This window comes from Oryctolagus cuniculus, chromosome 17, assembly GCF_051225735.1.
Source record: "Oryctolagus cuniculus isolate XC-2025 breed Fujian yellow rabbit chromosome 17, ASM5122573v1, whole genome shotgun sequence".
NCBI classification, from domain to species: Eukaryota; Metazoa; Chordata; class Mammalia; order Lagomorpha; family Leporidae; genus Oryctolagus; species Oryctolagus cuniculus.
Genome location: NC_142883.1, coordinates 1944290 through 1971832, shown reverse-complemented (window position 1 = coordinate 1971832; position 27543 = coordinate 1944290). Strand labels below are relative to the sequence as shown.

The 27543-nt window shown below is 66.6% G+C and overlaps 1 protein-coding gene across 2 annotated transcripts in view; it reads left to right on the top strand.

The window, feature by feature from the left end:
* RNF213 (ring finger protein 213) overlaps positions 1-27543 on the top strand; it is a 98802-nt gene that overhangs the window by 52088 nt on the left and 19171 nt on the right. For both annotated transcript variants that reach the window (XM_070060184.2, XM_070060183.2), the window contains exons 30-51: positions 1330-1466; positions 1676-1771; positions 2925-3043; positions 4851-4970; positions 5331-5458; positions 5954-6089; positions 6765-6900; positions 8429-8620; positions 9184-9323; positions 10724-10878; positions 11824-12027; positions 12225-12406; positions 13126-13246; positions 16089-16189; positions 16283-16465; positions 17041-17210; positions 17627-17726; positions 22100-22211; positions 22694-22907; positions 23058-23248; positions 24231-24350; positions 26951-27061. In XM_070060184.2, coding sequence (XP_069916285.2) covers positions 1330-1466; positions 1676-1771; positions 2925-3043; positions 4851-4970; positions 5331-5458; positions 5954-6089; positions 6765-6900; positions 8429-8620; positions 9184-9323; positions 10724-10878; positions 11824-12027; positions 12225-12406; positions 13126-13246; positions 16089-16189; positions 16283-16465; positions 17041-17210; positions 17627-17726; positions 22100-22211; positions 22694-22907; positions 23058-23248; positions 24231-24350; positions 26951-27061 — 3168 coding nt within the window. The remainder of the gene's footprint in view (positions 1-1329; positions 1467-1675; positions 1772-2924; positions 3044-4850; positions 4971-5330; positions 5459-5953; positions 6090-6764; positions 6901-8428; positions 8621-9183; positions 9324-10723; positions 10879-11823; positions 12028-12224; positions 12407-13125; positions 13247-16088; positions 16190-16282; positions 16466-17040; positions 17211-17626; positions 17727-22099; positions 22212-22693; positions 22908-23057; positions 23249-24230; positions 24351-26950; positions 27062-27543) is intronic.

Below are 27543 nucleotides of genomic sequence, written 5' to 3'. Positions count from 1 at the left end.
ATTTTTAAAATTACTTATTTATTTATGTGAAAGGCAGAGCAATGAAGGGAGGGGAGGCAGATCCTCCATCCGCTGGTTTACTCTCCAAATGGCTGCAGTGGCTGGGCTGAGCCAGGCTGAAGTCAGGAGCCCAGAGCTCTGTGCAGGGCCCCGAGCACTTGGGCATCTTCCGGTGCTTTCCCAGGTGCTTTGGCAGGGAGCGGGATCGGAAGTGGAGCAGGCGGCACTCGGCCATCGCTCTGAGATGTCGGCATTACCGCACCACAATGCTGCTGCCTGCAGAGAGGCGTAACAGCGGTCAGGGAGGGGGGAGGGAGGGAGCGCAGACCCCTAGCCAGTGGCTCTCCCCCTAAATTCCTGCGGCAGCCAGGGCTAAGTGGAGCCCAGGCCAGGGGCTGGGAACTGAATCCGGGTCTCTCACGTGGGAGTCGGGAACCCGGTCACCTGAGCTGTCAGCGCTGCGTCCCGGGCTGTGCGTCCGCTGGAGTCCGGCGCCAGGGCTGGGCACAGGCCCAGGCACTCTGATGTGGTGGGAGGACGAGGTAGCCACCAGCCTGACGCCCGCCCCTGCAGTGCCCATTCTGCACCGCGTTCCCTGCCGAGTGCCGAGCTCAGGGCTCTGAGGACGTGGAAGGGAGTTGACGGAGCTGTCTTTGGTCAGCACACGAGGGTGAGGAGAGAGGCCCGGGCAGGTCCCGCGGTGTCCCTGGATCAGGACACTGACCAGTGCTGGGCCGCAGGTCAGGGTCCAAGGTCAAAGATTTCCTTTCAAGTCCCCTCGAGCTGACCCTAAGGAGGGACTTGGGAAAGCTCAGGAGGCCGAAGCACTCCTAGGGCAAAAGTGACCAAGTGTGAGACAGAAGGGCAGGGACCGTGGACGGAGCTTCAGGTTCAAGGCCGAGAGGAGGGCCTGTGCACAGCCCCGAGGGGCCCGAGGTGTCCCACAGGAAGCAGTGCAGGAGGGAGTGAGCGGGCAGTGGTACCAGGTGGACAGGAAGCACTGGGCGGTTAGGAGGCCGGCTCCGGGCTAAGGAGAGGAGCAGGTGGACGTGCAAGGCGGCGGGGGTCACCCAGTGCACAGAGTGGTCTGGGGCCAGCTCCCGGGCTCCTCCTTGTGTGGTCGGTTTCCTTCATCTGAGGGAGAACCCAGGAGCGAGCCGTGACGGCCTCTGGTGGGGGCGCCCCTGCGGGAGGCTGGGTGGGCCCAGGCTGCAGCTCTGGTGTCTGTGCTGTGGACGTGGCCCGTGGGTTCTGCTTGCTTTCTGTGTGCGCACTGCCGGGCCCACGCCTTTCCTGTCCGCCGGTGACCCGCCTCTCCCACCCTCGCAGGTCACCACGTTCTCCAGGCTGCTGACCAGTCAGGACTGCGAGTGTCTGGGGGCGGAGCTGGCCGGCCGGGCTCCGAGGCCCACGGTCCTGTCGCTGCAGCAGTTCGACACCGAGTACTCCTTCCTCAAGGACGTCCGGTGAGGCGCCGGGCGGCGGGCTCGCCCTGCTCCCCCGGGCCCCTCTCCGCCGTCACAGGCTGCCTGCCCCACACACGCTGCCCTTCTGCGCCCTGGCGGCCTGGCCGGGGTCTTCCCTCCGCCGTGGAGCCCTCGCGTTCCCTCCTCTCCGGGGACGTCGGGAAGGGTTCGTGGACGGGAGCTGATTGGGTCTGTCCTTCTGCTTCCAGAAACTGCTTAACGAAGACGGCCAGGTATAAAATCCTCATCATCCAGACGGACTTTGAGGACGGGGGCCACAGCGCTCAGCTCATCGCGTCGGCTAAGTACGTTTTTCCTGTTTTTCTCATAAACTACGGGAAATCCCGCCTTTCTCCCCAGACAGCAGCGTAGTCTCAGAATAGGTACGGAGACGAACGTGAGAAACCTTCTCTCCTTTCTCTCCTCAACGTGGGCCAGAGAGACAGAGACAGAGAAGACGAGGCTGATGGCAGTACCGTAGCTGGAAGATGGGAGAGGTGTAGGTAACAGGGCACCAACCGGGCAATGGCGCGGGCTGGCGCTGTGCCCGTCTGTCAAGCCTCACCAGTCACGACGCCCGCATCCCACCCACATCGGTGCCTGGCTCCAGCTGCTGGCTCTGGCTTCCTCCTGGTATAGAGCCTGGGGCAGGGGCGATGGCTCGAGTGCAGGGGTCCCGCCTCCACGTGGGAGGCCTGGACGGGGCTCCCGGCCCCCGGCTTTGGCCCAGCCCAGTCCTGGCCACTGCGGGCAGTGCTTGTCGGCCTCTCGGATGTGTAAATAAAGATACGGGTGTGGAAGAGTGCCCGAGGCGCACGTTTGCAGCCGTGGTTTAGAAGTTGTTGACTCTGCATTTCTTTTGACTTTTTACAAGTTCCAAGACCCAGCAGTGTGCACAGTCTTTGTTAATCTTTTTTGGACATTTTAAAGTGCTCATGGGAGAATGTCAGGATTTCCAGAATTAACTATGTTCCTTTATTACTAAAAGTAAAATTCACATTTTAAAAAAAATTTATCTACTTCAAAGGCAGAGTTAGGAGGAGAGACAGAGACAGAGAGAGAGAGAGACAGAGAGAGAGACCATGTACTGGTTCACTCCCCCAGTGGCTGCGATGACCTGGTCTGGGCCAGGCTGAAGCCAGGAGCCTGGCGCTGCCTCTGGGTCTCCCAGGTGGGTGCAGGGGCCAGGCACTTGGGCCGTCTTCCACTGCTCTCCCAGGAGCATTAGCAGGGAGCTGGATCAGAAGTGGAGCAGCCGGGACTCGAACTGGTACCCGTACGGGAAGCTGGTGCTTCAGGCGGGGGCTTGACCTTCTGTGCCGCAGCGCCGCCCCTAAGGAACTCGAGTGTGGGGCTGTGAGGCTGACCGAGGCTCCGGACACCGGACACCGTGCAGCCGCTCTCGGCCGCGTGTGCTCATTTGCTGGCCTCGAGCTGATCCGTCTGTTGTTTGAGCAGGTATTCTGCTACAAATGAAATCAACAAACTGCAAGGACAGGAGGACTGCGTGCTGGTCTACTTCATCACAAAGCTGTCGCGGATGGGGAGCGACGCGGCCTACGTGGGATTCCACGGAGGTGGGGCTGCGGGAGCGGGGAACCGGTGTCGGCGCTGGCTGCACCGCGTCTCGCGGGGTCGGTGCTGTGCACGGCTGAAGTCGAATGTTGGTCTCATCAGGACTCTGGCCTTGAGTCTTGTCCCTGTGCTGAGTCAGGATGGGAGTCCCGTCCCTGTGCTGAGTCAGCATGGGAGTCCCTGTGCTGAGTCAGGATGGGAGTCCCGTCCCTGTGCTGAGTCAGCATGGGAGTCCTGTCCCTGTGCTGAGTCAGGATGGGAGTCCCGTCCCTGTGCTGAGTCAGCATGGGAGTCCCTGTGCTGAGTCAGGATGGGAGTCCCGTCCCTGTGCTGAGTCAGCATGGGAGTCCCGTCCCTGTGCTGAGTCAGGATGGGAGTCCCGTCCCTGTGCTGAGTCAGCATGGGAAGCCCGTCCCTGTGCTGAGTCAGGATGGGAGCCCCGTCCCTGTGCTGAGTCAGGATGGGAGTCCCGTCCCTGAGCTGAGTCAGCATGGGAAGCCCGTCCCTGTGCTGAGTCAGGATGGGAGCCCCGTCCCTGTGCTGAGTCAGGATGGGAGCCCCGTCCCTGTGCTGAGTTAGGATGGGAGGCACGTCCCTGTGCTGAGTCAGGATGGGAGGCACGTCCCTGTGCTGAGTCAGCATGGGAGTCCTGTCCCTGTGCTGAGTCAGCATGGGAGGCCCGTCCCTGTGCTGAGTCAGGATGGGAGCCCCGTCCCTGTGCTGAGTCAGCATGGGAGGCCCGTCCCTGTGCTGAGTCAGCATGGGAGGCCCATCCCTGTGCTGAGTCAGCATGGGAGTCCTGTCCCTGTGCTGAGTCAGGATGGGAGGCACGTCCCTGTGCTGAGTCAGCATGGGAGTCCTGTCCCTGTGCTGAGTCAGGATGGGAGGCACGTCCCTGTGCTGAGTCAGGATGGGAGTCCCGTCCCTGTGCTGAGTCAGCATGGGAGGCACGTCCCTGTGCTGAGTCAGGATGGGAGGCCCGTCCCTGTGCTGAGTCAGGATGGGAGGCCCGTCCCTGTGCTGAGTCAGCATGGGAGTCCTGTCCCTGTGCTGAGTCAGCATGGGAGGCCCGTCCCTGTGCTGAGTCAGCATGGGAGTCCCTGTGCGCGCTTCTCATCTACTGGTTCACTCCCCAAATGGCCACAACAGCCGGGGCTGGCCAAAGCCAGGAGCCAGGAGCTTATTCCCGGTTTCCCACGTGGGTGCAGGGGCCCAGGGACCTGGGCCATCCTCTGCTGCTTTCCCAGGCCACAGCAGGGCGCTGGATCGGAAGTGGAGCAGCCGGGACTCGAATCGGCGCCCATATGGGATGCTGGCGCTGCAGGCCACGGCCTTACCCGCTGTGCCACAGCGCCGGCCCCTCTGTGTCCTCACGTTCATGCTGTGGGGAGCTCAGAGGACATCTCCTGCGGCAGCACGAGTGCCCTGGCACCCGATGCCTGTCTCCGGCAGGAAAGCGCCGTCTCCCAGTCTCTAGGAATGGTCACCCTTACTCGTTAGAGGAGAAACTGGTCTTCTAGAGATGGGCAAATAGTTCCATGCTTTCTCAGCCGATGGCAGGCGCACCGTGCCAGCGCCTCCTGCGTGTCCTGACGGTGACGCGTGCAGGACGGTGACGCGTGTCAGCCATAGGCCACCTCTGTCTGTCCTCCACAAGCTGTTTTCTCCCTTTTTAAAACTGAGCTTTCGATGAAAGCTATTAATATGCATAGGATGGGTGTGGCGGTGGCCGCGCCCTGTGCAGCGGTGGGACTGACCCCTGGGACGTCCGGAGGCCACGGCGAGGTTCCCACGGCGCCTCTCTTCCAGGGCTGTGGCACTCGGTGCACATAGACGACCTCCACAGGTCCACGGCGATGGCCTCGGACGTGACCAGGCTGCAGAACGTCCCCATCAGCCAGCTGTTCCAGCAAGGAGACGGCCCCGAGCGTGAGTCACGGCGGCAGGGTCGAGGGAAGGCGGCGTGGCGGGCGGCGGACAGCGCTGTGCCTTCGCCACCTTTGAGCACAGCACCTGCCCTCGGCAGGAGCCGGGGGTGTGTGTGCTGCCTGGCTGGCTCCTGGTCACAGGGCACAGGCCCGGCGGGAGGCCACAGCTCCACGTGGAGGAGGGATCTGCAGGTGCAGACGGCCCCAGAGCACGCGTAGCAGCGGTCAGAGGCAGCGCTGGTGGACCAGGCGGCCGCATTGGGCAGCCAGACCTGGTGGGAGGCCACGGGAGGCCACGGCTGTGCTGCCCAAGCCGAGCCTCTCCTGAAGGCTGACTTGATGGCGCCCCCTTGGCTTGCAGCGAAAGGCGACCATGAGGGGGACATGGAAGTGGATGAGGCTGAGTCAGGGGCCGCGGAGGTGGTGGAAATGGAGACAGAGAGTCCGGAGGGGATGGAACATGGCGCCCCGGCCCCAGCAGGCAGCGACGTGAGTGCCACTTGCTCCTCCCACATCCCCGCAGGAGCTGGAGAAGATGGGGGTGGTGTGTGTGTGTGCAGGCTGGGGTCTTCCCGTCCCTCTGCGCTGGATGTCCAGGGGCCCTGGGGCGAGCTCTGGCGTCCCTGTCTGCACGAGGCCCCCGGGGGTTCAGCTTTGCTCCGTGGCTGCCGTTGGAGCCCCTGGTCGGCGGCCACTGTGTAGGGGTGGCAGGCGTGGCCCGCCAGCTGGCTGGGAGTGGGACCTTGGCCCACGGTGACCATGTGTGCCCGTGGTGACCGTGTGTGCCCGTGGTGGCCGTGTGTGCCCGTGGTGACCGTGTGTGTGTGCCCGTGGTGGCTGTGTGTGCCCATGGCAACCGTGTGTGCCCGTGGTGACCGTGTGTGCCTGCGGCGACCGTGTGCCTGCGGTGACCATGTGTGGGGCCACCGTGCTTGTGCTCGGCCTGTGCGGGGGCACTGAGCACTTGACCGTGGCCATTGGCAGGTGCCCCTCCTGGACAGCACCCAGCTGCTGCAGAGCTGCGTGCAGAGTGCCGTGGGGATGCTCCGGGACCCGGCCGAGAGCGGCCAGCGCAACATGAGGAGGGTGGAGCTGCTGCTGGGGCTCCTGAGCGGGGACGGTGAGCGCCCGGCCCGGCCCCGCCCCTCCCGCCTGCCCTGCAGCCCGGCCGGCCGTGCCAGAACCTCGGAGCGGGCGGCTTCCCATGCGGGCGGGGGCGCGGGGCGGCGATGGCGGGGGCGGGGGTGGCGATGGCGGGGCGGGGGCGCGGGGCAGCGATGGCGGGGCGGGGGCGCGGGGCGGCGATGGCGGGGCGGGGGCGGCGATGGCGGGGCGGGGGCGCGGGGCGGCGATGGCGGGGCGGGGGCGGCGATGGCGGGGCGGGGGCGCGGGGCGGCGATGGCGGGGCGGGGGCGGCGATGGCGGGGCGGGGGCGCGGGGCGGCGATGGCGGGGCGGGGGCGGCGATGGCGGGGCGGGGGCGCGGGGCGGCGATGGCGGGGGCGCGGGGCGGCGATGGCGGGGCGGGGGCGGCGATGGCGGGGCGGGGGCGCGGGGCGGCGATGGCGGGGCGCGGGGCGGCGATGGCGGGGCGGGGGCGCGGGGCGGCGATGGCGGGGGCGCGGGGCGGCGATGGCGGGGCGGGGGCGGCGATGGCGGGGCGCGGGGGCGGGGCGGCGATGGCGGGGGCGCGGGGCGGCGATGGCGGGGGCGCGGGGCAGCGATGGCGGGGCGGGGGCGCGGGGCGGGGGCGGGGCGGGGCGCGGGGCCGGTGTCAGCCTCCCGCCCCTTCGCAGCCGCCTTCCTGCAGGTGCTGAAGGTGCGGCTGCACGGCCTCCTGAGGAGGCAGGAGGAGAACCAGCTGCGCAGTCAGGACTGGGTGCTGAGGGCGGCGTCCAACCAGGACGCGCTGCAGGAGGCCGGCACCTTCAGGTACCGGGAGCGTCTCCGCGCCCTGCGCCGCCCACCGGGGGCCGAGGCCTTTCATTCTGAGCCCCTGCGGTCCCAGCCGGGCTCCGTGTTCCGGCGAGCACAGCACGACCCTGGTGGTGGTGGTGGTGGGTGTGCCCTGAGCTCTCTTCCCTGGTGCTGCGCCGATCCGAAGCCAGGAGCCAGGTGCTCATCCTGGTCTCCCATGGGGTGCAGGGCCCCAGCACCTGGGCCATCCTCCACTGCACTCCCAGGCCACAGCAGAGAGCTGGCCTGGAAGAGGGGCAACCGGGACAGAATCCGGCGCCCCGACTGGGACTAGAACCCGGTATGCCGGCGCCGCAAGGCGGAGGATTAGCCTAGTGAGCCGCGGCGCTGGCCATGATGAGGTTTTTAGCAGAGTGGCCGAGGGACACCACATTTGCTTCTTGGAGGAAGTGGGCCCTGCAGGAGGGGAGCCGGAGTGACGTTCCCAGGCCTCTGCTTGGTCGTGGAACCCACAGAAGTAGGACCCAGGGGAATCACTTAGTGTCCATGGTCCTTTTCTTTTATTTTTTCCTAAAAAAATATTTATTTAGTTGAAAGATGAGAAACCTGTCGGGAGGCGCAGTCCTCGAATGCCTGCAGCAGTCGGGGCTGGGCCAGGCCAAAGGCGGGAGCCTGGAGCTCTGTCCTGGTCCCACACGGTGGCGGGGCACCAGATGCCTGGGCCCTGTCCTGCTGCCTCCAGGCCCATTAATTGGGAGCTGCAAGCAGAGACAGAACGACTGGGACTTGAGCCGGTGGTCTGATCTGGGGAGGTCTGACCTCCGTGACAGGCGCTGGCCTCACCCACCGTCCACGATGCCAGCCCTGGTTTTGTTAATTCCCTCAGGGCTTCCCTTCACCACCCCTTGGGGTCCTGCAGTCCCTGTCCCGCGGCCCATCGCAGCTGGCCATCACCAGTGACATCCCACTCAGTTCGCCTGTCTTGGGGGCTGGCTTCAGGTGCCCGCCCACAGAGTCCACCGACCCCTGTTGCCGTGGGGTTTGTTTTTAAAGATTTATTTTATTTATTTGAAAGGCAGAGTTACAGAGAGAGAGAGAGAGAGAGAGAGGTCTTCCATCCGCTGGTTCACTCCCCAAATGGCCACAATGGCCAGAGCTGAGCCGATCTGAAGCCCGGAGCCAGGAGCTTCTTCCAGGTCTCCCATGTGGGTGCAGGGGCCCGAGCACTTGGGCCGCCCTCCACTGCTTTCCCAGGCCACAGCAGGGAGCTGGATCAGAAGAGGAGCAGCCGGGACTCAGCCGGGGCCCATACGTGATGCCAGCACTGCAGACCGGGGCTTTAACCTGCTGTGCCACAGCCCCGGCCCCTCGCCCTGGGTTGTCTCCCTGGGGAGGGTCCTTTCTCACCCTTAACGTACCTGGGATTCCAGCGCCACCCTGGTGCAGCGTGTGGTGCCCCGCCCAGGGAGCCAGGCGGCGTCCGGGACCGCGGCCCCGTGGTGACTCAGACCACAGCGGGGCCCTGTCTCCCGTGGCACTGCAGGAACTCCCTCTGGAAGCGGGTCCAAGGCGTGGTCACCCCGCTGCTGGCCAGCGTGGTGTCGTTCATCGACAGAGACGGCAACCTGGAGCTGCTGGCCAGGCCGCGCCCTCCGGCCTGGACACGGGCTCTGTGGATGTTCATCTTCACGGACACCAAGCTGCTGGACATCCCCCTGGTGACGAGTGACACCAGGTAACGGGAGGCCTCCCTCTGCCTCGGGCGCTCTCCCGAGGAGCCGATGCAGTGTAGGCGTCGCTGGGAGAGTCGTGGCGTGGTAGTGACCGGCGACGCCCGTCAAGTCCAACGAGCCCTTGTCCCCTCTTTCCTGTTCTCGGAGTTAAAGCGGCCATTGGGTCCGGGGTCCCCTGCTGACCCCTCCTTCCCTGGGGAGAGCCACTCGGCCTAGCTGCAGGCTGACCAGTTTGGGAGGTGGGTTGGGGAAGAAGGTAGAAGACAGGTGCTGCTGGCACCCAGGAGAGGCCCCTGGCCACGGCCCCCGCGTCCAGGAAGGGCAGGTGCAGCCACCAGCAGGCCCGGTTCTGCCAGACGTCAGGCACCCTGCTCGGCCCTGTCTGGCTTTGGTTTTGTCTGTGAGCCAAGGGGTCGCGAGGTCTCCCTCTCCATAATTCTCTCTGGACGGAGACCCTGGCCCCTGGGTAGCCTCGCCCCTTGTCCTCGGGGCCTCGGGGAGGGGCCGGTCCTGTGCGTCGGGCAGGCCTCGCGACCGTGACCTGTGTTCACTTGCCTTGCCGCAGATCCAAAGGCGAGGTGACCTCCATCTTGGTGCAGAACCACATGAGCCTCCCCGAGGGCGCCGACACCCCGTTCAGCTGGAGGATCAAGGACTACCTGGAGGAGCTGTGGGTGCAGGCTCAGTACATCACCAATGCCGAAGGTGAGGCCCCGACAGGCGAGCAGCCCGCGCGCCCCCGTGAACACGCAGGCGGCGGCGGCCCCGACTCCCGGGGCTCTGGTTCCGCTCGGCACGCGGAACGGCCTCGGGTACACGTCATTCCTCACGTCAGTTTATATTTTTAAAGACTTGTTTGTTTATTTGACAGGAGCAGCAGACGGAGCTCTTCCATCCGCTGGTTCACGCCCCAAGTGGCTGCAGAGGTCGGGCCGGGCCGGGCCAAAGCCGGGAGCCTGGAGCTCCATCCGGGTCTCCCGCATCGGTGCAGGGGCCCAGGGACTTGGGTCGTCTTCTGCTCCTTCACAAGGAGTTAGCATCGATCTTCCATTTAAAAATTTCTGCTGGCAGGGCATTGTGGTACGCAGGTTAAGCCACCGCTTGGGATGCCCGAATCCGTCCCAGAGGGCTGGTTCCAACCAGCTTCCTCCTGACGCGTCTGGGAGGCAGCAGAAGATGGCCCACGTGTTTGGGTCCCTGCCACCCAGGTGGGAAACTCAGATGGAGGTCTGGCCTTGGTCTGGCTCATACCGGCTGTTGTGGCCATCTGGGGCATGAACCACTAGATGGAAACTCGCTCGCTCTCTCTCTGCCTTTAAACACACAAGTCTTTAACAGTAAATAAGTAGAGTTTCTGCGGAAGGAGTGACGGGGGCACCTGGGCTCGGGCCTGTGCGTCTCACAGCGAGGGGAGCCCTGTGTGCTGCCCAGGGCTGCCGTGCAGTGGACCGCGTGTGGCCGGGAGAGAACTTTTCCTGCCGCTCCGTGGCCATTCCCATTCCAAGCTTCCTGGGCACCTCGGGTACCGGGATCGGGAGGTGTCACCAGTGAGCTTCGCTGGCCCATGCTGGTCCCCAGAGCGGAGCGTCCCCCTCCACGCAGAGCGGCCGGGCAGTGGCCACAGTCGTCCCAGGGAAGCCAGCGGTGACCAGTGCTGGTGGAGGGCCGTCTGGTCAGCGCTCTCGCTCCCGGTCAGAGTCCTGAGCTTGCTTATCCTGGCAAGCAACTCACTTCCTCCTCCAGGCCCCGCCCCTGCCTCGGGGGGGGGGGGGGCGTGCGACCCGGCGGCCGGCACCTTCATCTAGGGGGCAGACCTGCCTGGTCCGCGAGCCAGCCCCGCACAGCGGCCACTCCTTCCCCATCGCTCGGGTCCAGGGGCTCCCCACGCGTGCACGGGCAGCAGAAGACCCCGTCCGTGCCCGGTCTTTTCCCGCTGTGTGACCCGCGTTGGACACAGATGCATCCTGTCTTGTCCGCTGTCAAATGCCATCAGTGTCTGGACAGCAGCCATCTCTGCATGGCCGCGGGAGCAGGCAGCGGCTGCCCCGCGTCTGGGAGCTCCGGCCGCGCCCGTTCAGCCTCTCAGAGGCTCCCTCTGCCCGCAGGACTGCCCGGGAAGTTGGTGGAGATCTTCCGGCAGACGCCTCTCGGCAGCTTTGTCGCGCGGCTCCCTGCGGAGCAGCAGCGGGAGCTTCTCCAGTGCTTCCTGAGGGACTTCGTCCTCTTGAGCATGAGCGTGTCCACGGGGGAGGAATTCAAGGTAGAGGCGGCCGCGGGTCTAGAGCGCATCTCGCGTGGGAGGGCCCTGGCGGGCTCTGCCCGGAGCCGGTGCTGTCCTGTTTGGGGACCGGAATGTGGTCTGTGCAGGGTGCCGGGGGCTAAGTGCCACGTGAGCCTCCTGGGACACTCAGGGCCAGGGCCTCCTGGACGCTGAAGAAGCCAGGAGCCCAGAACGCCATCCGGGTGCCCACGTGGGTACAGGGGCCCAGGGACTTGGGCCTTCTGCTCTGTCTTCCCAGGACCATTAGCAAGGAGCAGGACTGGAAGTGGAGGAGCCAGGGCTTGAACCGGTGCCCTTAGGGGATGCTGGCAGTGGCTTAACCCAGCGCACCAACGCCAGCCCCTGGAACACCTTCTTACATGTTTAGTTTCTCTGCAAGAAAGTTATGTAAATATTTAACTGATCCCTCAGGGTAACTGAAAGACAGAGACTTTGACCACGTGACAGTTTCAGACTGCACAGCACAGAGGGGGAAGTCCCCACTGTGGGGAGAATGTGCCTACAGCCGGCACGACTAAAGGGTGCCCCGGGCTGGGCACCAGCAGAAACAGGCCCTGACCTTTATTTAAGATTTATTTTATTTGTTTGAAAGAGTTACAGGGAGACACACACACACACACACACACACACAGAGCTTCCATCCCCTGGCTCACTCTCCAAATGGTCAAAATAGCCAGGGCTGGGCCAGGCTGAAGCCAGGAGCTTCATCGGGTCTCGCACGCAGGTGCAGGGGCCCAAGGACTTGGGCCGTCTTCCGCTGCTTTCCCAGGCCACAGCGGAGAGCTGGGTTGGAAGTGGAGCAGCCGGGACTCAAACCAGCACCCGTATGGGATGCCGGCACGTCAGGCCAGGGCGTTAACCCGCTGCGCCACGGCGCCGGCCCCAGGTTGCAATTCAAGGACTCAGAACTCCTTGTCTTTCCAGCTTCTGCAGATGGCTCTGTGGGCCTGCATGCGGGAGCTCAGCGCGGCCGCGGGCCAGCCGGAGGACGGGCTGTGCCTGCCGTGGGTGCTGCTGGCGCAGCAGCACTTCGCGAGCCGGCTGCAGAACCTCTCCCGCATCCTGACCCTGAAGCCGCAGATCCTCCCCAGCCTGGCACAGAAGCACGACCTGGCCGGCAGTGAGATGGTACGGCTTCCCCGGGGCCTTGAGCCTGCCCCCCACCCCCCGTCCCGGGCACGGAGAGCGCGGGGCTGTGTTCCGGACGGGAGGCTTCTCTGTGCGTCTCATCCTTGGGCCTACGGCTGGGTTGGGTTACAGATCGGGCCCAGCAGGGTGTGGGTGGGGCTCTCCCCCGCGCGCCTGACCGGTCCCCTTCCTCGCAGACGCTGGATGTGTTTGCGGCCATGGCCTGTGCAGAAATGCTGACCAGAGACACCCTGCAGCCCAGCGCCCGGGACTGGCTGCAGCAGGTGAAGAGCCTGTCCACGCCGCTGGAGCTGGTCTGCTCCGAGGGCCACCTGCAGGGCAGCGGGCACGAGGCCAGGGCCGTCAGCCGGGAAGTCAGGTGAGGCCCAGAGCCGGCCCTGCCCGTGCCGAGCCCTGTGGGGGAGGCAGCGCAGTGGGGGCTGCTTTCCCACTCGGCCCCTGGGAATTCACAGAACCTTGCTTAGGCCCAGCCGTCGCTGACGCTGTGCATCTGGGGAGGGGGCACTGCGTTCGCGGGGGCCGTAGAAGGGGCGGGGTCAGGAGGCTCGCACACGAGGACAGCTCGGAGCAGGTCGAGGGGACAGCAGTGAGAGAGGGGGACGGGCTGCCAGGGTCTGCCCTGCCTCCTGAGAGTCCATTCCTGCCCGGGCTGTGCCGCTCAGGTGGGGACCCTGCAGTGGGTGGACGCGGTGGCAAGCAGTGTCCCTGAGTGGCCGCTGAGCTGGCATCTGCGGGCGGCAGTGGGTGGACAGCATGGCTGGCCCTTAGCCCGCACTGGCCGTGCCCTCCCCGCTCTGTCCTCGCACCCCTCGGGTGTCTTGGTGGGAGCTGAGCGCCCCCTGTTGGACAGCCCAGTGGCCGTGCCCGCCCCACTCTGTCCTCACGCCCCTCTTGGACAGCCCAGTGGCCGTGCCCTCCCCACTCTGTCCTCGCGCCCCTCTTGGACAGCCCAGTGGCCGTGCCCGCCCCACTCTGTCCTCGCGCCCCTCTTGGACAGCCCAGTGGCCGTGCCCGCCCCGCTCTGTCCTCACGCCCCTCGGGTGTCTTGGTGGGAGCTGAGCGCCCCCTCTTGGACAGAGCCCAGTGGCGCCGGATCTCCTCCGTGGCGCTCTTCGTGGAGCACGTGCTGCTGGGCGCCGAGAGCCAGATCCCCGAGCTGTGCCCGCAGGTGACCTCCTACGTCTTCTCGCTGGACAAGGTGAGTCGCTGGGCCTGCAGCAGGGAGCTGATTCCCCAGAGAGAAGAACCGGCCGCGGCCCGGCAGTTAGAGGCGCCGGAGGCCGTGGAGACCCAGGCTGCGGGAAGACCACTGTGTATGAGGCAAACAGAGAGAGAGAGAGAGAGAGAGAGAGAGAGGGAGGCAGCACTCCCATCTGCTCGTTTCCTCTCCAGACGTCTGCTTGGCCCCAGGCCAGGAGCCAGGACTCAGTCCGGGGCCTCCACCCCTTGAGCCGTGCCTCCCAGGGTCTGCCGTAGCAGGAAGCTGGGGTCAGGAAGAGAGCTGGGGCTGGAGCCCGGGCGCTCCAGTGTGGGACGCCGGCATCTTAAGCCACCGCTAAACACGTCTCTGGGTTCCATTTCCCCAGCATGGCCTCGACAAACCCGTGTCTCTAGAGAGGCAGAGGACAGGGTGTCCCCAGCAGGCTGCCCACCCTCAGTGTCCCTGTTCACGCGCCTTGTCCAGGCTGCTGAGTCAGGGCGTGCCGTCGGGAGGGGGGCAGCTTTGCGCGTCGCCTGCGTAGAGGGCTTCCTGAAACCCCCGGGAGCGTGAGGGAGTGGGTGCTGCCTGGGCTCTGGGGGCGCTGTCACGTCGCCGTGGACGCGGGACAGGGCGGGGACACCCTGCTGCTGAGGCTGGGGGCAGCACTGCGCTGTCGGTGGGACATGGGAGCAGGAAGCCCCAGCACCTCGCAGAGCAGCTGGTGACCGCGCCAACGGAGCCTCGGTGCAGGGAGCTGCCGTCTCGTGAGCACCGTCGCCGCAGCCAGGGCCGCTCCCGGGAGCCCTTGCGGCGGGCCTGGAGCTCTTGCCGTCGGTGCGTGAGCTGTGCAGCCCTGGAAACGCCCTGGGGCACCGAGGGCAGCTGCCGTGGAGCCCGATGCAGCCGCCCCCCTGACGGCGTGCCCTCGCTCCCACACGCTCACACCAGACGGGAGTCAGGCGCCCAGGCTCCTGCCGTCTCACCCTTCATTATCCTCAGTGCACAGCTTCCATCCCACGGCCTCAGAAGGCCGCCCCGGTGTCCCGGCCCCGGACAGAGAGAAGGGGAGTGGGTGCCCCCTGGCCTCAGGCTGCGCCCTGCGCCTGGCTCCCGTCCTGTCCTGAACCTCCTCCCCGGGCCTGATACGGAGCAGAACTCACAGGCGCCTCTGACACAGGAGAAGGGGGCGGGAGCTGGCCGCTCGGACACCCGTGGCCGCCCACCTGGCTGCTCGGACACCCGTGGCCGCCCACCTGGCCGCTCGGACACCCGTGGCCGCCCCTCTTCCCACACGCACCGCCTGTGGCCTCTCCAGTCTGCCGTCCCTCCCCCAGCTGGGGCTGATCCTGGGAGTTCATGGGTGGCTCAGAGTCGTCAGGGGTGAAGCTTAAAAATAAACTCTAAGCGACGCTTTCAAAGGCTGGGAGAAAAGGGTCTGGGAGAGCCGGCGATGGTGGGGGGATTCTGCCACGGCTTGAGGCCCCCACCCGCCGCGAGCCTCATGTGAGTCCCAGCTCCTGTTCCAATCAGCCTCCTGCTACCGGGCTCCCCGCAGGCAGCAGGTGGTGGCGCAAGACTCAGGTCCCTGCACCAACGAGGGAAACCTGGGTGGAGCTCCAGCTGCTGCCTTTGGCCTGGCCTGGTACTTACGGGGTGAACCAGCAGATGGAAGGTTGCTCTCTCTGCATTTCAAGTGAAATGAAAATAAGTTAATTCTTTTACATTCATGGTTTGGAGAACAAGGACTGTGGGTCACTGGGGATGAGCGGGGCGAGGAGCCCATGGGGCTCGGTGACTTCCAGGCGTCCACGCGTCACCACGTCCAGCCTCGGGTTCCAGAGCAGAGCTGTCCGCCCCTCCTCTCCCGTCCAAGCCCTGCGTCCACGTGCAGAGCTGGAGAACCAGTGCAGGAATGCGGGGGTGGGACCGTCTGCACTGAGGCTGGCCAGCTCTGAATACCCCTCACCCAGAGAGCAGGCGGCAGGGGGCGCTGTGCAGAGCTTAGCGTGGGCGGGCCGGACCTGTCAGATCAGGACCGCCGGCTGCAGGAGCCCCGTGCAGCCGCCGCCTTGCCCCCGCTGCTAAGCGTCCCACACGGGCGGGAGCCGTGTCTGCGCGCGCACACGCGTGTCCTCCCTGGGCCGGTGGGGAGGGAAGTGCGGAGTTGCTTGGAAAAGTGGTCTCAAAAAAATATTCCTGGGCGAGCGCTGCAGCTCACTAGGCTAATCCTCCGCCTGCGGCGCCGGCACCCCGGGTTCTAGTCCCGGTCGGGGCACCGGTTCTGTCCCGGCTGCTCCTCTTCCAGGCCAGCTCTCTGCTGTGGCCCAAGTGCTTGGGCCCTGCATCCCATGGGAGACCAGGAGAAGCACCTGGCTCCTGGCTTTGGATCAGCGCAGCTCCAGCCGTAGCGGCCATCTGGGGGATGAACCAACGGAGGGAAGACCTTTCTCTCTGTCTCTTTCTCACTGACCCTGCCTGTCAAATAAAAAAAATATTCCGTGAGTGCTGAGTCTGCGTGAAGCGTGGTGGTGGACCCAGCCGTGGCCACTGCACGCCTGCTCTTAGCAAAGTTTGTGTTTCTCCCAGCGTGGCAGGGGCGGGGCTTACAGAGAAGGTGCTGGAAGAGGGAAGGGGCAGGTGTGGAGGACTGGGTCCTGCTGGCCGCGAAGGTCACCGGGGGGGGGGGGGCGTTGAGAGCTGAGGAAGCCGCCAGCCAGCGGGTCCCACGGGCCTGGCCCGCCGCAGGGCACCGCCTCGTCCCTGTGTGGCCCTGGGGGCCGCCCTCCCCGTGGCTGCCACCTGCGGCCCCCCGAGAGCTCGGTGCCATCCTCTCTTGCAGTGTCTCCAGGAGAACTCCGACTTGAAAGAGCACAGGCCCTTCCTGGCCGTCCTGGCCACCCTTTGTGAGTGCAAGGACGCGGCCAGCAAGGCCCTTGCCAGGTGAGGCCAGGCCGTGGCCACCGCGGGGGGCGGGGAGGGGCCGTCTCCCGGCCGCGCCAGTGCTGCAGCACTGACGGTCCCTCCCGGCTCCAGGTTTGGGGTGGAGCCGTGCCCCATCTGCCTGGGGGACGCCCAGGACCCGGTGTGTCTGCCGTGCGACCACGTGTTCTGCCTGCACTGCCTGAGGACCTGGCTCGCTCCGGGCCAGATGCTGTGCCCCTTCTGCCTGACGGACCTGCCCGACGGGTTCCAGCTCACCGTCTCCCAGGAGCACAGGTGGGATCCAAATGGGGTTTCCGGGGAGCCCCGTGTGGCAGACACCTGGCCTGAGAGGGGGATGATGGGAAGAGGACCCTCCCCTCAGCTGCCCGTGCGGGCGTCTGGGATCGTAAACTCTCTCCCCGAGTCTCTGCCCTGAGCCAACGTGTGTGGACTTGGGAGAGGGCGGAATTGAGGAATAAGCCAGAAAGCCGGGTGTTACAGGAAGACACAGCTGGTGGGCCGTCCTGATGGTCCCTGCCCTGGGACGGGGACAGAGCAGCCGGGTAGAGCCACTCACAGCTCCCTGTGCTCAGCCGGCCTCGGCCCTGCCCGTCACAGTCTCGGCCCTCCCCTCCCCCCATTGCTGGACCCCCTTAAAGGCGGGCACGCAGCAGCCTGGGCAGGGGGCCGCTGAAGGGCCGTGCCAGCCCGTCCACACGACCGAGGGGCTCCCCGAGGTCCGGGATGCTGAGCTCTGTGGGTCCCAGTCTTGAAGGCCGGCCCCAGGCTGTCTCCTTGGGGCGCGGTGGGGTCCCGGCCTCCAGCCGCTGGGTTTGGAGGGGCCTGAGCCCGCGCGTCCCTGCCCTCAGCATGGCCATCGCCAAGCACGCCCAGTTCCGGCAGCTGTGCAACAGCTTCTTCGTGGACCTGGTCTCCAGCATGTGCTTCCGGGACGACTCCCCGCCGCACAGGGACGTGGTCCAGGGCCTGCTGTCTCTGCTGTTCGTGCAGAAGGAGCTGCTGCGACGGGAGCCGCAGGGTAAGCCGCCCTCCGGTCCAGCCCGCACTCCCTGCTTCTTAAAAATGGATTGATTTGAACGTCAGAGTTACAGAGAGGGGGGGAGAGACAGAGAGGTCTTCCGTGCGCTGGCTGACTGCCCAAATGGCCGCAGTGGCTGTGGCTGGGCCCGGCCGAAGCTAAGAGCTCCCTCAGGGACTCCCACGTGGGTGCAGGGGCCCGAGCACTTGGGCATCTTCCGCTGCTTTCCCAGGCCACAGCAGGGAGCTGGACGGGAAGTGGAGCAGCCGGGACCCGAGCCGGCGCCCCGTGGGATGCCGGCATTGCACACGGCAGCTCCCCCGCTGCGCCACGGCGCTGGCTCTGGTGCGCCCTTCCTCGTCTCACCGTTGCGCCCGTGATGTGAGCAGTGAGCTCCGTTCTCTGCCCGGTTTCAGGGCCCCGTGAACACACGAAGTCCCTCTCTCCGTTCAATGACGTCGTGGATAAGACTCCCGTCATCCGCTCCGTGGTCCTGAAGCTGCTGCTGAAGTACAGGTGAGAGCGGCAGGCGTGGCGCTGAGCCCCAGATGTGCAGGAGAGCGGCAGGCGTGGCGCTGAGCCCCAGATGTGCAGGAGAGCGGCAGGTGTGGCGCTGAGCCCCAGATGTGCAGGGAGAGAGCGGCAGGCGTGGTGCTGAGCCCCAGATGTGCAGGAGAGCGGCAGGCGTGGCGCTGAGCCCCAGATGTGCAGGAGAGAGCGGCAGGCGTGGCGCTGAGCCCCAGATGTGCAGGAGAGAGCGGCAGGCGTGGCGCTGAGCCCCAGATGTGCAGGAGAGAGCGGCAGGCGTGGCGCTGAGCCCCAGATGTGCAGGAGAGAGCGGCAGGCGTGGCGCTGAGCCCCAGATGTGCAGGAGAGAGCGGCAGGCGTGGCGCTGAGCCCCAGATGTGCAGGAGAGAGCGGCAGGCGTGGCGCTGAGCCCCAGATGTGCAGGAGAGAGCGGCAGGCGTGGCGCTGAGCCCCAGATGTGCAGGAGAGAGCGGCAGGCGTGGCGCTGAGCCCCAGATGTGCAGGAGAGCGGCAGGCGTGGCGCTGAGCCCCAGATGTGCAGGGAGAGAGGCAGGCGTGGCGCTGAGCCCCAGATGTACAGCAGAGAGCGGCAGGCGTGGCGCTGAGCCCCAGATGTGCAGGAGAGAGCGGCTGGCGTGGCGCTGAGCCCCAGATGTGCAGGGAGAGCGGCAGGCGTGGCGCTGAGCCCCAGATGTGCAGGGAGAGTGTGGCAGGCGTGGCGCTGAGCCCCAGATGTGCAGCAGAGAGCGGCAGGCGTGGCGCTGAGCCCCAGATGTGCAGGAGAGAGCGGCAGGCGTGGCGCTGAGCCCCAGATGTGCAGGAGAGAGCGGCAGGCGTGGCGCTGAGCCCCAGATGTGCAGGAGAGAGCGGCAGGCGTGGCGCTGAGCCCCAGATGTGCAGGAGAGAGCGGCAGGCGTGGCGCTGAGCCCCAGATGTGCAGGGAGAGTGTGGCAGGCGTGGCGCTGAGCCCCAGATGTGCAGCAGAGAGCGGCAGGCGTGGCGCTGAGCCCCAGATGTGCAGCAGAGAGCGGCAGGCGTGGCGCTGAGCCCCAGATGTGCAGGAGAGAGCGGCAGGCGTGGCGCTGAGCCCCAGATGTGCAGGAGAGAGCGGCAGGCGTGGCGCTGAGCCCCAGATGTGCAGGAGAGAGCGGCAGGCGTGGCGCTGAGCCCCAGATGTGCAGGAGAGAGCGGCAGGCGTGGCGCTGAGCCCCAGATGTGCAGGAGAGAGCGGCAGGCGTGGCGCTGAGCCCCAGATGTGCAGGAGAGAGCGGCAGGCGTGGCGCTGAGCCCCAGATGTGCAGGAGAGAGCGGCAGGCGTGGCGCTGAGCCCCAGATGTGCAGGAGAGAGCGGCTGGCGTGGCGCTGAGCCCCAGATGTGCAGGAGAGTGGCAGGCGTGGCGCTGAGCCCCAGATGTGCAGGAGAGAGCGGCAGGCGTGGCGCTGAGCCCCAGATGTGCAGGAGAGAGCGGCAGGCGTGGCGCTGAGCCCCAGATGTGCAGGAGAGAGCGGCAGGCGTGGCGCTGAGCCCCAGATGTGCAGGAGAGAGCGGCAGGCGTGGTGCTGAGCCCCAGATGTGCAGGAGAGAGCGGCAGGCGTGGCGCTGAGCCCCAGATGTGCAGGAGAGAGCGGCAGGCGTGGCGCTGAGCCCCAGATGTGCAGGAGAGAGCGGCAGGCGTGGTGCTGAGCCCCAGATGTGCAGGAGAGAGCGGCAGGCGTGGCGCTGAGCCCCAGATGTGCAGGAGAGTGGCTGGCGTGGTGCTGAGCCCAGATGTGCAGGAGAGAGCGGCAGGCGTGGCGCTGAGCCCCAGATGTACAGGTGAGAGCGGCAGGCGTGGTGCTGAGCCCCAGATGTGCAGGAGAGTGGCTGGCGTGGTGCTGAGCCCCAGATGTGCAGGAGAGAGTGGCAGGTGTGGCGCTGAGCTCCAGATGTGCAGGAGAGAGCGGCAGGCGTGGTGCTGAGCCCCAGATGTGCAGGAGAGAGCGGCAGGCGTGGCGCTGAGCCCCAGATGTGCAGGAGAGAGCGGCAGGCGTGGCGCTGAGCCCCAGATGTGCAGGAGAGAGCGGCAGGCGTGGCGCTGAGCCCCAGATGTGCAGGAGAGAGCGGCAGGCGTGGTGCTGAGCCCCAGATGTGCAGGAGAGAGCGGCAGGCGTGGCGCTGAGCCCCAGATGTGCAGGAGAGAGCGGCAGGCGTGGCGCTGAGCCCCAGATGTGCAGGAGAGAGCGGCAGGCGTGGTGCTGAGCCCCAGATGTGCAGGAGAGAGCGGCAGGCGTGGCGCTGAGCCCCAGATGTGCAGGAGAGAGCGGCAGGCGTGGCGCTGAGCCCCAGATGTGCAGGAGAGTGGCTGGCGTGGTGCTGAGCCCAGATGTGCAGGAGAGAGCGGCAGGCGTGGCGCTGAGCCCCAGATGTACAGGTGAGAGCGGCAGGCGTGGTGCTGAGCCCCAGATGTGCAGGAGAGTGGCTGGCGTGGTGCTGAGCCCCAGATGTGCAGGAGAGAGTGGCAGGTGTGGCGCTGAGCTCCAGATGTGCAGGAGAGAGCGGCAGGCGTGGTGCTGAGCCCCAGATGTGCAGGAGAGAGCGGCAGGCGTGGCGCTGAGCCCCAGATGTGCAGGAGAGCGGCAGGTGTGGCGCTGAGCCCCAGATGTGCAGGAGAGAGCGGCAGGCGTGGCGCTGAGCCCGCACAGGACCCGGCTGCCTGCCTTCTCTGCCAGGGCGCCCCCGGCTGCCCCTCTCCTGCCCGGCAGCTGGGTCCTGAGGCTCGGGCTTGGCAGGAAGGAGCCGGAGTCCCGCGAAGGGAACGCGAAGCCAGGAATCCTGGTTCTCCCCTGGCCCCACGGCTACTCTTGTTTTTTGAAGATTCGTTTATTTGAAATCAGAGTCGGGGGGGGGGGGATCTTCATCCATCCGCTGGCCCACTCTGCAGGTGGCCGCAAGAGCCAGGGCTGGGCCAGGCGCAGCCGGAATCCTGGAGCTCCGCCCAGGTCTCCCACGCGGGGACAGAAGCGCGTCTTCCCAGCTCTCCCAGCCGCATCAGCAGGGTCTGGATTGGAAGTGGAGCAGCCAGGGCTCCAACCTGTGCTCACGTGGGATGCCGGCAACACAGGCAGCGGCCCGGCCAGCCGCTCCACGGTGCCGGCTCCGGCTGCCCACTTTTGTGGTTTTCAGGATGAAATTGGTCAGCACGGGGCCAGGCTGGAGCCGGGAGCCTCATCCGGGTCTCCCACGTGGGTAGGAGGGGCCCAAGCACTTGGGTCGTCTCCTGCTGCTTTTTAGCAGGGAGCTGGATCAGAAGTAGAGCAGCTGGCACGCGGGCCGGCCCCGGTGTGGGTTCCCGGCATCACAGGCAGCGGCTCTACCTGCTGAGCCACAGCGCCGGCCCCTCGGGAGTGCTTTCAGGACCTCCCGAGACCTCTGCGGTGTTGTTCCTAGTGCAGGTGGCAGATTTTCAGATGTCGTAGAAGACACGAGGTCCACATCCGTGGCCATCAGTGAATGTGTTTTCTAGGTAGCAGAGGTCAAGGCGTTGAAAGCACCTGGTGGACCAGACCGCGCCGACCCTGGTGTGGGCTCCGGTTCCACACTGCCGGTGGCCTTCGGCCTCGGTGCAGTACCAAGGAGGCAGCGCTGTGATTTTCCGCAGATTCGGAAAGTGTTCCTCCCGGAGGAGGCAGGCCCTCCTCCTCTCTGCGGTGGCCGCCGGGCGGCAGAGGCCTTTGCCGGAGTCTAAGACAAAGGCTCTTCTCCCACTGGCTTCTGTCCTAGTAGTGTTTTTAAAATTTTAACCCGAGTTTATTATTGTTATTTTAAATGATTTAACAAGTATTTTTAATTTTTTCTGTTGTCATTCTGGTAGTATAAATCGCTCTAGGTATGGCCACAGAGACAGACTCTCTCAGATCTTCATCATTTCTAGGATCGTAAACAGGTCCTAACACCAGAAGCTTTGCCAATGGCTCGTGTGAAATTTGCCGTTGTAGGGGTGGCGCTTGGCCCTGAGCCGAGATGCTCTTACGCCCCCTGAGCCCGGGTTGAATCCGGCTGCGCTGTTGATTCCAGCTCCTTGCTGTCCTGTGCGCAGGTGCCCGGGTCCCTGCCGCCCAGGTGGGCGACGTGGGTGGAGCCAGGTCCTGGCTTCAGCCTGGCCCAGCGCTGGCTGTTGCAGCGTGTGGGCAGTGAGCCAGGGCTTGGGAGCCCTCTGTCCCTCAAATAAGTAAATAAGAAGGTGAAGTGGGGAGCTTAAGGCTCTCCCGTGCCGTGCAAAGTGTGCTCCGCGAAGCCGTGTTGCGCCGGGTGGCCGCGTGCTCGCGCGTGCGCGGATCCGAGTCCAGCCGAGCAGCCGCCGCTCACGGCTGTGCACCCGCAGCTTCCGTGAAGTGCAGGACTACCTCCAGGACTACCTGACCTTGCTGGAGAAGAAGTCGTTCTTGGTGGAGGACAAGACCGAGCTGTACCTGCTCTTCCTCAACTGCTTGGAGGTGGGCGAGCGGCCGGGCGTGGTTCCGCCGGGCGGGCGGCGGGGGAGGGCGGCCTCCGGACACGCACGGCCTCGCCGCGCCGTCCCGCCCGCGTTCCCTGGCCTTTGTGCACACGTCCTCGTCAAACACACGCAGCAGCCGGGAGGGCGCGAGACCACGTGCAGCGGTCGGTGGGGCACAGCACTCCCAGGCGAATCAGTTCTGGCGTTAATCCGTGCGTGGTTTGCGCCCACGAGGAGTGGTCCCCACAGACCCCTGCCCCACACCAGGCCCTGGCCCTGGCTGTCGCGGAGCCCAGCCACCGCCACGCTCTTGATCTGCAGTCTCTTCATATTTTTATTTCCAAAAAGATTCTCCCAGCCTTCCCTTCTCCTCCCCTTCCTTGTCCCCAAATCAGAGGAGGCGTGGTCCTCCCGGCCTTGGAGAAGGCGCCGGCTGGGGCCCTCACAGGCGCCCGCCTTCCCTGCTTGCTTGGCCCGCAGGACTCCATGCAGGAGAAGGCCAGCGCCCGCCCCAGGAGCGAGGCCCTGAGCCTCCTGAGGGAGGAGAGCCGCTTCCTGCAGGCCCAGCGCCGGGGCGGCCCGGGCTGGGAGCGCGCCCGCGAGGCCTCCGTGGCGTACCTGCAGGAGGTGGCCAGGATCCGCCGCTGCCTCGACAGGGCCGCCGGGCTCCTCGCGGAGCTCCAGGAGGGCGCAGGTGAGGCTCCCCGGGCTCGCGGGCTCGGCTCGGGCGTAGGGCAGGCTCGCCCGGGGGCTGTGCACGGGGGCTCCCGCGGGCTGGGCCCCTCCCGTTGGCTGCCTCTGTCCTCGTGAGCGCCCCCAAGTCGCCTCCTCGCTGAACCCGCAGAGATGGCCGAGGCGCAGCGGAGCTACCTGTCGGAGGTGGAGCGCTTCTGTGCCCGAGCCCAGAACGACTGGTACCGCGTGTACCTGGTGCGCAAGCTCGCCAGCCAGCGCGGCATGGAGTTTGTGCAGCGCCTGTCCGCGCAGGGCCACCCGTGCCAGTGGGTGTTCCCCAGGGAAGTCGTCACACAGCAGGTGAGATGCGGGGCCCCCGTGTGCCAGGCCCACCTCCCCGACACCCAGGGAGGGGGCACGTGCGGGTCGCCTGGTCCTGTGCACCTCAGCATGTGCTTGCCTAGCTTCTGAGACAAGTGTGTGTACATGTGTGTGCACGTGCGTGCACGTGTGCCTGCCTGTGTGTGCATGTGCACGTGTGTATGCCCACGTGTGCACATATGTGCGTGTGTTCCCGCGTGTGTGCTTGTGTCTGCCCGTGTGTGCATGTGTATGTGCGTGTGTGCCCACGTGTGCACATGTGTGTGCCTGCATGTGCACATGCGTGTGCCTGCCCATGTGTGCACATGCGTGCACGTGTGCCTGCCTGTGTGCATTGCGTGTGTACGTGTGCACGTGTGTCTGCCCACGTGTGCACATATGTGCATGTGTGTTCCCGCGTGTGTGCACATGTCTGTCCATATGTGCATGTGTGTGCGTGTGTGCCCACGTGTGCACATGTGTGTGCACGTGTGTCTGCCTCAGCATCCAGCGGCAAAGCCTATGTAGGTGTCACCTTTAAGCAAACCTGGCGCAGGGACAGCAGCGGAATGTCTCTGCGGCCTTTGCTTCCTGCAGATGGGCAGTGAGCGAGCCGGCCCCGAGGCTGCGGTCCTCTTAGGCCGGTGTCCGGCGGCCGGGCGGGCAGAGCCGAGGGCAGAGTCCGGGCTGGGGCGGCGCTCGGAGCGCGTTCTCAGGGCCTGGGGTACAGAGCGGCCTCGGAATCCCTGGGGCTGTCCCTCCTCACCCCTACCTGGGGCTCGGGGTGACACAGCGGAAGTGGCCCGAGGCCTGGGCGGGGTCCTCAGTCACCCAGCAGGAGCAGCTCCTCCGGGGGCGGCGTCTGCTCGCCCCGGGGACTCCCGGCTCGGCCACTTGTCGGCCCACAGTGACCCCTGGCCCGTTGCCCTGTGCCCCCCCTCGCCCGGCCCCCGTACGTGACGCCGTGCTCCTGGCCTTGCAGGAGCACGTGGGCCAGCTGGATCGGTTCCTGGTGCATGGCGAGGAGTACAAGGCCGTGCGCGACGCCGTGGGCAAGGCCGTGCTGGAGGGCAACGCCTTGGGCATCACGGCTGCTCTGAAGGTAAAAGCTGGCTCCGGTTCTGCGTGGCACCACGTGGCACCGCGTGGCACCCCCTTCCCTCCTGCACGGGAAGGCGAGCTCGGCCTCCACGCACGCCTGGCCCCCACGCACGCCTGGCCTCCATGCACGCCTGGCCCCCACATACGCCTGGCCCCCACATATGCCTGGCCCCCATGCACGCCTGGCCCCCACATATGCCTGGCCCCCATGCACGCCTGGCCCCCACATATGCCTGGCCCCCACATACGCCTGGCCCCCATGCACGCCTGGCCCCCACGCACGCCTGGTCTCCACGCACGCCTGGCCTCCACGCACGCCTGGCCCCCATGCACGCCTGGTCTCCACGCACACCTGGCCTCCATGCACGCCTGGCCCCCACGCACACCTGGCCTCCACGCACACCTGGCCCCCACGCATGCCTGGTCCCCACGCACGCCTGGCCTCCGCGCACGCCTGGCCCCCGCCCACACCTGGCCCCCTCGCACGCCTGGCCCCCACGCACGCCTGGCCCCCACGCACGCCTGGCCCCCACCCACACCTGGTCTCCACACACGCCTGGCCTCCATGCACGCCTGACCCCCACATATGCCTGGCCCCCATGCACGCCTGGCCCCCACATACGCCTGGCCCCCATGCACGCCTGGCCCCCACATACGCCTGGCCCCCATGCACGCCTGGCCCCCACATATGCCTGGCCCCCACATATGCCTGGCCCCCATGCACGCCTGGCCCCCACATACGCCTGGCCCCCATGCACGCCTGGCCCCCACATACGCCTGGCCCCCACGCACGCCTGGTCTCCACATACGCCTGGCCCCCGCGCACGCCTGGCCCCCACGCACTCCTGGCCCCCACATACGCCTGGCCCCCACCCACGCCTGGCCCCCTTACACGCCTGGCCCCCATGCACGCCTGGCCCCCACATACGCCTGGCCCCCATGCACGCCTGGCCCCTACATACGCCTGGCCCCCACGCACGCCTGGCCCCCACGCACACCTGGCCCCCACCCACACCTGGCCCCCACCCACACCTGGTCTCCACCCACACCTGGCCCCCGCGCACGCCTGGCCCCACGCACGCCTGGCCCCACGCACGCCTGGCCTCCACACACACCTGGCCTCCATGCACGCCTGGCCCCCACATAACGCCTGGCCTCCGCACATGCCTGGCCCCCACGCACGCCTGGCCCCCGTGCACGCCTGGTCCTCGCGCACGCCTGGTCCCCACGCACGCCTGGCCTCCACGCACGCCTGGCCTCCACGCACACCTGGTCCCCACGCATGCCTGACCCCCACGCACGCCTGGCCCCCACGCACGCCTGGCCCCCACGCACACCTGGGCTCGGCCGCAGGACACTGTGTCCTGCTGCCCCTGCTGCTCCGTTTGGCTTGTCTACGTCCGTGGCCTCCCCGAGAACCCGCCGGACACCAGAATGTTCGAGGGGTCGCTCGGACCCGAAAGGTGCTGGCAAAGCTGCAGAATCCGTGTGTCTGCGTGTCCACGATTCACATGTGGGCTCGCCTGCCTGCCTGTAATCCGTGTCTGCATGTCCATGACTCACGCGTGGGCTCGCCTGCCTGCCTGTAATCCGTGTCTGCGTGTCCACGACTCACGCATGGGCTCGCCTGCCTGCCTGTAATCCGTGTCTGCGTGTCCACGATTCACATGTGGGCCCGCCTGCCTGCCTGTTTTGACGCGACGGCGGGTGCTGAGACTCTGAGCCTAGCGGGCCGTGGCCTGGCCTCCTCTGTGCGTCCCCGTTTCCCCTGGCATGGTGCCAGGAATACCTGGCTTCCAAGAGGCGGCAGGTGGCGAGCCCGTGCCGTGCGACAAGCCGGCCGGTCGCCCTGGGTCTAGGCTGACGCTGTCCGGAATCTCGCAGCCCCAGTGTCCTTTGCAGGAAGAGGGTCCCGGGTGTCTGGGGCTGGGAGGGCTCCTTCCCCGGTGGCCCCTGGCTGATGCCCACCCCCTCCCTCCGTGTGGCCCCTGGCTGATGCGCGCTCCACGCTCACGCCCACCCCCCTCCCTCCGCGTGGCCCCTGGCTGATGCCCACCCCCTCCCTCCGTGTGGCCCCTGGCTGATGCTCGCCCCCCTCCCTCCGCGTGGCCCCTGGCTGATGCCCACCCCCTCCCTCCGCGTGGCCCCTGGCTGATGCGCGCCCCCCCTCCCTCCGTGTGGCCCCTGGCTGATGCTCGCCCCCCTCCCTCCGCGTGGCCCCTGGCTGATGCGCGCCCCCACCTCACGCCCGCCCCCTCCCTCCGCGTGGCCCCTGGCTGATGCGCCCCACCTCACGCCTGCCCCCTCCCTCCGCGTGGCCCCTGGCTGATGCGCCCCACCTCACGCCCGCCCCCCTCCCTCCGCGTGGCCCCTGGCTGATGCGCCCCACCTCACGCCCGCCCCCCCCCTCCGCGTGGCCCCTGGCTGATGCGCCCACCTCACGCCCGCCCCCCTCCCTCCGCGTGGCCCCTGGCTGATGCTCGCCCCCCTCCCTCTGCGTGGCCCCTGTCTGATGCGCCCCACCTCACACCCGCCCCCCTCCCTCCGCGTGGCCCCTGGCTGATGCGCCCCCACCTCACGCCCGCCCCCCTCCCTCCGCAGGCCTGCAGGAAGCCCCCCGCCCAGCAGGCGGCCCACCTGCTGCTGGCGCTCTTCCAGGAAGTGGCCGTTTTGTACAGGTCCCGGGACATCAGCCTGCACCCCAAGCCAGAGGTGAGTGGCAACAGCCGGGGCTGTGTTCAGTCCCACTTTTTTTTTTTTTTTAGATTTATTTATTTTATTCAAAAGGCAGAATTACAGAGAGAGACAGGTCAAGGTCTTCCATCTGCTGGTTCACTCCCCAGAGGGCCACATCAGCTGGGGCTGGGCCAGGCCAAAGCCCGGGCCAGGAGCTTCCTCCAGGTCTCCCACGTGGGTGCAGGGGGCCAACGACTTGGGCATCTTCCACTGCTTTCCCAGGCGCGTTCGCAGGGAGCTGGATCGGAAGTGGAGCAGCCGGGACCTGAACCGGCGCCCACACGGGACGGCGGTGCTGCAGACGCTGGTTTAACCACTGCACCACAGCGCTGGCCCAGCCCCGTTATTCTTTGCCTATTTATTTGAAGGGAGAGAAAGAAATCGACCTTCCATCCGTGGGTCCACTCCCCAAACACCAGGCTGCAGCCAGGGTCCCAGTGCCCAGCGCAGGTGCCCGT